The sequence below is a fragment of the Gadus macrocephalus genome, chromosome 16, assembly GCF_031168955.1.
Source record: "Gadus macrocephalus chromosome 16, ASM3116895v1".
In the NCBI taxonomy this organism is placed as follows: domain Eukaryota; kingdom Metazoa; phylum Chordata; class Actinopteri; order Gadiformes; family Gadidae; genus Gadus; species Gadus macrocephalus.
The window spans coordinates 13,764,888-13,775,004 of record NC_082397.1 but is presented as its reverse complement, the minus strand read 5'-3'; the positions used below and the strand labels follow the sequence as shown (position 1 = coordinate 13,775,004).

The 10,117-nt window shown below is 44.6% G+C and overlaps 1 protein-coding gene across 3 annotated transcripts in view; it reads left to right on the top strand.

Annotated features, from left to right (window-relative positions):
* Positions 1-7,744, top strand: part of relt (RELT TNF receptor) — a 22,434-nt gene extending 14,690 nt beyond the window's left edge. For all 3 annotated transcript variants that reach the window (XM_060075493.1, XM_060075492.1, XM_060075494.1), the window contains 5 exons: positions 2,642-2,722; positions 3,450-3,528; positions 4,910-5,305; positions 5,462-5,587; positions 6,063-7,744. In XM_060075493.1, the coding sequence (XP_059931476.1) occupies positions 2,642-2,722; positions 3,450-3,528; positions 4,910-5,305; positions 5,462-5,587; positions 6,063-6,066 (686 nt within the window). In that variant the 3' untranslated portion in view covers positions 6,067-7,744. The remainder of the gene's footprint in view (positions 1-2,641; positions 2,723-3,449; positions 3,529-4,909; positions 5,306-5,461; positions 5,588-6,062) is intronic.
* The last annotated feature ends 2,373 nt before the right edge of the window (positions 7,745-10,117 follow it).

Genomic DNA, 10,117 nt, shown 5'->3' with positions numbered 1-10,117 from the left:
AAAACATTGATGCAGAGACTGCGGCAACTGCTGCTACTGTAAGCCACAGTCGGTCCAGTCTACTCTGGAGTCGGGACCCCCTTCACCCACACAGTGGTTACTACCCCTCCCACCTCTCCTCGTCTCCTCAACCCCTCTATGGCAGGAAGAAGCTGATGCAGTGGTTCAGAGATAGAGTAGCAGAGTTAGCAAATATCAAGGATGATAGTGTGCCATATCCAAATTGGTATTGGGTACAAAATAAATAAATAATATAATTTACAACTGTTACTCTTTTCACTCCTCTCCTCTCCCTATCTCCTCTCTCTCTCTCTCTCTCTCTCTCTCTCTCTCTCTCTCTCTCTCTCTCCCTATCTCCTCTCTCTCTCTCTCTCTCTCTCTCTCCTCCTCTCTCTCTCTCTCTCTCTCTCTCTCTCTCTCTCCTCTCTCTCTGTCCCTCTCTTGCTCTCTCTTTGTTGTTGTATTACATAACGGTCCCTGTTGCAATGCGCTGTTGGTACGTTAGGTGTCGGAAGTCATTCAACATTTAACCGTGTAGTCATTTAGCTGAACGGCTTTTGCACCCATCGTAAGCACCTTAAGGCATAGGTCATTAAGGAGCAGGTAGCTGGGAGGCGTCTGGCCCCAAGGACACCTTCATGTAAACTGCAGACATTATGGATGGGGCCAGTGCCTTCCGCCGGGGAGTAGAAAACATCCTAACACAGTGTGACTGCAACGTTACAGACAAAGCTTCCCACCACTGCACTTTCTCATCCTCATGGTCTCCACTGAAGGGGAACCTGAGGTTGGAGTATGGCGGGGCTGCAGCATAACCTCACACTACAGCAGCAGGCCTGCAGATAGCCCCGTGGGATTGGCCCATTACATTTCCTACGCAGGGGAAAGGAAATGCGACAGAACACAACTCATGTCTGGCAGGAAGTTCTACGTCAGAGAATCATTAGGTGGTATACAATAGGGAGACATCTAGAAATCCCGTAGGCGACAGAACTTTAAATGCTCAATGTTTTCTGTCGAATGTCTAGCTATACAGATTCTGTGCATTTTAAACCTGTGTGGGTTTCTTTGTGGTATCCAAACTGGAATGACCTGGTTGAGCAGACCTGAAACCAAGACTCAGGGTCTATTTGCATTGGAATTAGGGATGGGAATCGAGAACCGGTTCTTGTTCAGAACCGGTTCCGAGTCGACCGATTCCTTGGAATCATTAGCAAGCCTGCTTAACGATTCCGCTTATCGGTTCCGGTCGCGGCAAATGCGTCATGACGTCACACACACGCTGCTTTTGTTTTGGTTCAGAACGCAGCAAACATGGCGCCGCCGAGGAAGAATCGCATTGTGTGTTCGTAAGCACCTTAAGGCATAGGTCATTAAGGAGCAGGTAGCTGGGAGGCGTCTGGCCCAAGGACACCTTCATGTAAACTGCAGACATTATGGATACAATAGGGAGACATCTAGAAATCCCGTAGGCGACAGAACTTTAAATGCTCAATGTTTTCTGTCGAATGTCTAGCTATACAGATTCTGTGCATTTTAAACCTGTGTGGGTTTCTTTGTGGTATCCAAACTGGAATGACCTGGTTGAGCAGACCTGAAACCAAGACTCAGGGTCTATTTGCATTGGAATAGGGGCTGTCGTTATTACACACACATTTGGCCAAAGTATAAATGAATGGGAATGTCAGAATGTCACAGGACAACTTAACATTGCTGTCCGCGCATAGCAACGGCTGTCGTGGAGACAGAGACTTTTGTTAAGGGCCCAACAACAGCCTTACTTTTTTTCATGTGGAAAGACATAGATATATGTTGCATGCTGACGTACATGCTTTCATACGCACGCACGCACGCACGCACGCACGCACGCACGCACGCACGCACGCACGCACGCACGCACGCACGCACACACACACACACACACACACACACACACACACAGACAGACACACACACACACACACACACACACACACACACACACACACACACACACACACACACACACACACACACACACACACACACACACACACACACACACACACACACACACACACAGACCTGTGCATCCAAAGACGCATTCTCCGGTCTGGAACCAAAGTAACTATGGACGCATAGTCACATTGACATACCACTAGGTTTACACAGGAACCCCTGTTAATCCACACACATACACACACACACACAACAGTGCTGACTGGAGCATGATGAGCCCCTCTCTGCAACTGCCCCCCTCACACACACATGCACCCTCTGCCCTGTCTGCCTCGCTGGGGCTATTATGGGATGCATGGAGGGTTACCAGAGGGACACATTTCTGGTTTTTACTCATGCACACTCCGGATTATTCCTGCTGCAGTTAGAGGGGCCCTTTATAGTCTGATTGATGTGTACCCTCCATGTCCTCCCTTTGTCTTGCACATGTGAAAGAGTAAGCACAAGTATTGTATAGCATTATATAGTACATTTCGTTGCTAAGTCTCAGAGCTTAACATATTAAAACCTTTTGAAACTTAATTTCTTCTTCTGTTTGTGTCCCCTCCCATTCTCCTTTTTCCCTTAATCTCTTTACACTCTCTGTCTTAATCCTCCCCCCCCCCCCCTCCCTCTTCCTCTCCCCATCTCTTTCTCTCTGTAGCCCATGGCTGTCCATACATACCGGACGACCCCAACGAGGACACCATCAGTGTCCTGGTACGCCTCATCACTGAGAAGAAAGGTAGGCCTCTGCTATTGACACTACTGACGTTGCAGTCTTTTTTTAGCACTGAGCCGTCTGGTGGAAGGTACCCATACAGAATGGAGGAGGAAAACAAAAAAACCTTGACAATAGCCTAAGCCAAGCGACGCGTCACGCTCAATACTGAGCAGCGGTGCACGATATATCGACTCAATACCGATAATGCAAATTTCACATTGCGCAACTACAAATCGAAAACGGTGCGATAAAGGTGTGCTCTGATTGGATTGCATAGGTGTGTTGACAGAAATCTGGACAGACTTCTTGCCACGTCCTTACAACCATGTAATCAAATTGCTACATGGAGCCCGCCAGGAGGTACACAGAATGGGCCTTTTCCCACGTCTTAAGTTCCCACGGTATTACTTTCAGTGTTTATGTCGGGCATCCCGGCAGGCGACCATTATTAAAAAATCAGTCATATGCGTGGGGAACTCCATCTACCCCTTCCAGCCAACGACAAACCTGTTTTCTACAGCATGTCAACAACTATGCATGACTGCACGATTTCGAAGGCTTTGGATTATTAATACCATTTAAAACAGTACAACATATGGGGTTCCCTTCCTCTTATGTATTCATGAGATACCAGTATGACAGTGGAAATAAACCCTTGTAAGACCACTTTTTCTTTTGATATGTGATTAATCTATTATTCTACTATTCATAGTATTTAGTTTAATTTGGCTGTGTGTGTGTTTTTTAGAAAATGCTGCTGCACTTGAGGAACTTTTGCTGGAATATGAAACCAGTCAGATGGCCATGAACAAGAGCTCATCAATCAAGTAGGAGCACACACACACACACACACACACACACACACACACACACACACACACACACACACACACACACACACACACACACACACACACACACACACACACACAAACACACATTACGCACCCCACTAGACGACAATCATACTGCCGAGTCATGCTTCCTGAGGTCAAACTAAAGAAGTGACTTTTTTAGACAATAGGTGAAATATTGAAGGGATTCCCCTGTCTCTGATTCGTAAAGTCATGGTGACATTGAAATTAGCAAGAAGCTCTGTCGACTGAATAAGAGAGATAAGCCATGCTAAATTCTAATGATTGAATTCCTAACTTACCACCCACTGTCTGTTCTTTCACTACTAATAAACAATGAGTGGGTGGTACGTTTGCCAAAATACAAAATAGCATATTCCTATATTGCAAAAGTCTTATATTTGCAAACAATGCAAAGAGAAGGCAATGACTGCAGTCTCTTCCTCAGCCTCAGTAAAGCTTGTGAAAAGTGCTGAATAGTGAACCCAGTGAGTCAGTTCTGTTTGGCCAGCGCTGCTGTCTCCTGACACGCAGCAGTCAGCCACAGCTCAGTGGCTCAGTGATGCTCACAAAGCCCACAGATTGTCGCTTGTCTGCGCAACAGTTCCATGTGATCTCTAGGACGGCGAACCCTCTCTGTGGCTACAGTGACAGTAAAGCATTAATCCATATTCTGTCTCTTTTGACCACGAATATGGCTCAACAGCAGTAGCATCCGTGTTAAATTATCATTGATAGAAGCTGTGGGTCATCATTTGTAATATTAATTTAATTATCATTTATTCATAAATAATGAAATAAGTAAGAAGGTAGAGGGAGGGAATGTTAAAGAACAAACATTTGCTGGAAATAAAAAACAAAAACAAAATTGGTCATGACCACCAGCAGCTCAATAGCGTACTGGAGCCAATGGGCTTTTGGAGTTCTACAACATTCTAAACAAACATACATTCTCTCTCATTCTTACTCACTCACTCATACTCTCTCTCACACACACAGACACGCAAGCATGCACACACAAACACACACACGCACACGCTAACGGAGGTTATCATGGGTCATTGGTGGTTATTCACCAGCTAGCATAAGAGCTGGGACCCACAGTTGCATTCATCTCTCTGGCTCGGTTGTTTTAGCGGAGACAAAAAGACAATGGGCAGCCATGGAAGCTTTGAGCCGGGAGTCTCGTGCGTAACACAAACTGCATGTTGTCAAGCTGCAATTGAGGCGAGACACACAATGTCGTCGTCCACGAGAAAAACACTAGATACTTCATTAAATGTCAATCTATTGTATTCACCACGGCAACGCTTTCTTCCCTCTCCTCTCTCCCTCTTCCTGCACGGTCCTGCAGGTTCCCCAAGCTCTCCCCTTTGGCTCAGTTCCGCTCCCTGCCCCGGCTGTGCCCCCACCAGTCCCACCTGCACACCATCTCGGGCCTGTCCGGCCTGTTCCCAAGGCACGGCTACCGCTGCTCCCGCTGCGCCCAGAGGAAGTGGCCTGCCATCCTGATCCCCCCGCTGGAGGCTCTCAAAGACCACCCCCTGAAGCCCCCACAGAGCCTGATCCTGCCCTACCTGGACGCGGGCGCCGACACCCAGAAGAGCCCCCTGCTGGGGGGAGTGTGCGCGGACGAGCCGAGGCCCCAGGCCGCCGTGCCAAAGGCGACACCGCAGAAGGTGGGGGAGAGCTTTGAGGGAGGCAAGGAGAAGAAGAAAGAGGGAGAGCCCACGGTGCTCTCTGTGGGAAGGTGAGGCATAGGGAGGCCCAGCCCAACATACACACTGAAAAGAAAGGCACACACTTAGACCCTCACAAATGCAAACAGCTTGTGTTAAAGACACACGCATGAAAACTACCTCCCGTAGTCCTTCAATTCTTTACGTCCTGATTTTTTACTGAACAGATTTCAAGTGGCCCAGATTACAGAGAACAGACCTGTCACCGTGGAAACCAAGGCATCCACTCAGGAGCAACGGAACTCTCTTTTTGGCGGGAATCCCTTCTCCTCACTCTCAGGAGTCTCAAGGAGGTACATCCCATAATACTACCCTTTTCTCTTCCGACGTCTATTTACATTGTATTTTTCTTTCCTGCGTAAGTGCCTGGCCGCGTGTTGTTCAGCAACCTGAAGGCTCCCACGTGAGCACAAAAGATCCTGTCTACTCCCTTGCATTCTGCAACTTATTGAATTATGTAACCGTAACTTCCACTTGGCCATTGGCGTAAATATCTACGGTGCAACCGGTGCACTGCACCGGGGCCCAGACGCCGTCAGGGGCCGATGGAGGAAGAAAATAAAAGGACCTAGGCAATCGCCTATGGCGGCAAATGTGTCGTGGGCGCCCTCTGGTGGCGCCCTTAATTAATTAATTAATTAAATTATACAATCCCTCACTGTAGTAAGCAGGACAACGCGATAAGCGTTGTCCTGCAAGAATATTGTATTTCCAACCCTGGAGGTTTCCCATTTTGATTCAGTCTTTGTTCTCATTGTGTGCCCGCAGGTGAACAGAGGGATGCTGTACCCAAACGCTACCTCACTGAGGATAACCTCACGATCAATGGACAACTTGAAGGGACTCGAGTCCATTAAGGTCAACACTAAACCAAGTCACTGAAAGGAGAGACCTAAATCCTCCTCAGCGTTCATTTGACTGACCCTGGTTCGCCTTGGGAAATGATATCATACCATAACACAAATCTATTTGACTCTTTTTCTAATAGAGTTTGGTTATTTTCTTACACAATCATGGAACCACCGGAAGGCTTGCTGGGCACCTGCCGTTCTGTTGCTTTATAAATTATTATAATTTATTATAATCATTTTATAAACCCATTTTGATGGGAAGGTGGGTTGAATAAGTGGCCATCTTGAAATGGCCGTCAGTGCAACATTGTGATTAGTTAGTCATCTTTAACCCATACAGGAGGAAAGGACGGGGATGATTGCAAGGCATGTAGAGGTTTACTCGGGGGATGTCTTAATGTATCGGTTCTTCCAAGTGAAAAATGTAAACCACATACACAAATTGTAGCCCTCGCTCATGCCCACTTCAGGTCACTCTCACACACGCACATACACACACACACATACACACTAACACACACACACACACACACACATCTATGCATATTCTCAAACACGTTTAGTTAGTTTTTGTAATATGTAATATGTAATATAGATACTATTCCCTGTGGGAGTCTAGAGGTTGTAAATAGTACAAGAGTACAAATAAGTACCAATCATGAAATGCAAGCCAAATTTAAAAGTTTTTTTTGTACATAAACAACACAATCAGTAATGATCAGTAAATACATTTTAGCCATTTTTGAAGGATCTTGGGGAGCTATTTTCCAAATAGCTCCTCAAGATCCTTATTCTTAAATTAATTTTCCATGGAAGATTTTAAAACAAAGAGCTTGTTAAATATTGAGCTCACTCAAAACTATCCATGAAGACAGCCGAAGAGACATTTTGGTTACCGTAATTGATACACATGTAAACAGTGTTAGTGATTATTTATTGATTTTACTCATTCACATTTTGTTTAGCAGTGTTTCTAGCTAACATCGCTGAACTGAAGTTGCTTTCCTTAAGTCTTTACACAGGTTAAAACTTCTTGAGCCTGGACATTTTTATTTGAGATATTGTATGAAAACCATCATGTTGGCATAGGAATATGTAAATATGTGAACACATGTACATATGGACGGTCTGGAGCAGGTTTGAGTCTTTAGCCCTCTTATTCATTACAGTTGTGGCACTTGATTGAATTGATTCATGAAAAACATTTTTTGGATGATTCAATGGCTTAAAACGTCAAAGCGTATATTAAATCCAATCATGCTCCTGCTCCTTTTTTTTTACTGTCTAGAAACAAAACACTAGATTTCAGGCATAATAGATTCAGTTGTGGGACATTCTCTTATGGGATGCTGGCCTATTGCATTTTTACAGGACAGTACTAAGTATTAAAATATATATTTTAGTATTTTTGCTGGGGAGAGGGGGTATTGGCAAATAAGCGAACACACATTTCAATGTTTGTTTTTTTAAACCAGTGATTATTATGATTATGATCATTTTTCAGAATAATAGTAATCCGTATTGTTACAAGCTTTCATGCTGTAAAAAGGATTGGAAACGTAGTAAATACTTAAATAAACAAGAGGTTTATTTTCATTGCCCTTGTGTCCGTTTTTTTTGTCATTGCAAAACTTGTTTTGTTTTTCATAAGCACAAAGACACAAGCAGGCATTACTGTCTTTGTACAGCACTATTGCCATCTATCAGCCTATTGGACAGGGCCTCGTTTCCCGAAAGCGTCGTTAGCCAAAGTGGATCGTGAAGTGCGTCGAAAGGGCATCGTAGAGTTTTCACCGCGTTTCCCGAAAGCATCGTTGGTAACGAACGTCTTGAAAACGCTCGGAGCTAACGAGTAGGCCTACTCCAGGGGTACTCGTAGGTACTCGTAGGACGCTAAGAGCATCGTCAGCTATAGCCTCAGTGGCGTCACCATCGGACATTGCGTGTATTGGATGCGTTTTATTAAAACGCATTGCGCCTTTATGTTCTTAGTTTGGTGATTAATAAAGATTATTAATTAATTTATCAATAAAGATGTTCAAGGAGCGCCTCCTTGTAGCACGTCTGAGGTCTTGCCTGATCGCCCCAAGCAGCTGTCTGATGGCCTCCCTGGGCAGCCTGTAGCGCTGTATGACTGCCGAGTCAGTGTAGACCTCGAGGGGGTCAAAGTTGTCCCGCATTCGGCCATTGATCGCAACCAGGCGACTCCGGGGACGCCTCGGCACGTCTCTCTCTCTCTCTCTCTCTCTCTCTCTCTCTCTCTCTCTCTCTCTCTCTCTCTCTCTCTCTCTCTCTCTCTCTCTCTCTCTCTCTCTCTCTCTCTCTCTCTCTCTCTCTCTCTCTCTCTCTCTCTCTCTCTCTCTCTCTTTTCCTCTCCCTCTTGCGCACGGAGCGCTAGCACACATCAAATGATCAATCAAGGAAACTTTATGCGGAATCAGATTAAGTCGGCTCTCTTTGCTGCGCAAAGCATGTTTCAGAAATCAGCCCATTAAGATAAATGTAGTTGTCACACAAGCTATTTTAATTTTTTTGTCATATGGAATTATTTCAGGGGGGAAAATGCCGTGAAACGCAAAGTGCATTCAGGATTAGGACTGATATATGTCGGCTTAAGCCTAATCAATTGTGTTTTAATGTCTTTAGCATTCATATAATTGCAGTCTATTTTTTTCGTAGGCTACTCTGCTGTTGTCCTTGATGGGGAGATATTTTAACCCTTTTTAACACAATTTTCCTGCGACATTCCTGCGTCTCCCCCTCCTACGGAGCCCATTTCAGCACCGTGTCAGTAGACAGTTACAATCCTACGACGTTGTGAGTGCAGCGAATGCACGTTCACGTTAAGAGGAGTTTCGGGAAACGCGACAAAGAAATTATCGATGGTTCGAAAGATCCATCGGGAGAATGATCTTACGAGCGAAGATCCATCGACATCGGGAAACGGGGCCCAGATCACGCAAGTTCGTTAAATTTACTCAGCAGAAAAGGTCTGGCTCACCTCCCATACAAAAGGTTTCGGCCCGGTACGTGATAGACCATCCAATCAAAACTGTTTATCTAACATGAGGCATATGGCTGTTGATGTTGAACGGTCTGTTGATCGTACGATCGAGACAGTATCAAACAAACTGGATGTAACATTTTCAAAAATGTCTGGATGTAAAAAATTTTTTGCCAGGACGCGTCCTTGCTAGTCGCGTCCTATGGGGATGAGACTAGCTAGCTCGAGTGCTTCCTAGCGTTTGTAACGTTCAGACTTTGGAACGACTTGGTAGTGTGGAAGCGCTTCCGCTTTTTAATACTGCGTGTCCGCTTGTAAACACATGTGCGCTTATGAATAAAACATGGCAGCAATCAAGCTGATCGATATTTATTTGACTTTTGTCTGTTATGAATGCGGTCATGTCTCCTTCGCATGGAGCCTCTTTGGGGAAGTCACAAAAGCTTTGTTGCGGTTGATAGAATCGTCTTTATTAAAAGGAAAATCCATTAAATTTTTATAAAACTAAGTGAAATTGTCTGAGAACTTAATTCATGCATCACATTTACAGTACGGTTGATTACTATTATGCAGGGGGGAAAAGACAAAGAAAGAGATGATAAACATGTATTTATTTGGATATATTATTTAACTGATCTGATTCATTCATTCATATATGCCTACAATCTACCAGTGGTTTGAACACATAAGTATATCATATAAAATACAATTATATACGTTCATTAAAAATTACAAACATTGCAAATGATCGGTTGTGCATTAATTTTACAACATTGGATAGTGGCACTATCCCTTCCACCGGTAAACAAATGTTTGCGCGCCACCCTGCGCACAAAAGCCTCAGTTTGCTGGGCTGACCCTAAAAAAAACGATTCAACACAAACATAAATAGGTATACATAAATAATGTAATCTTGTGAGCGAGTAAATTGACATTGGTGACAGTGGTGTTTAACACCAGCTACGTCC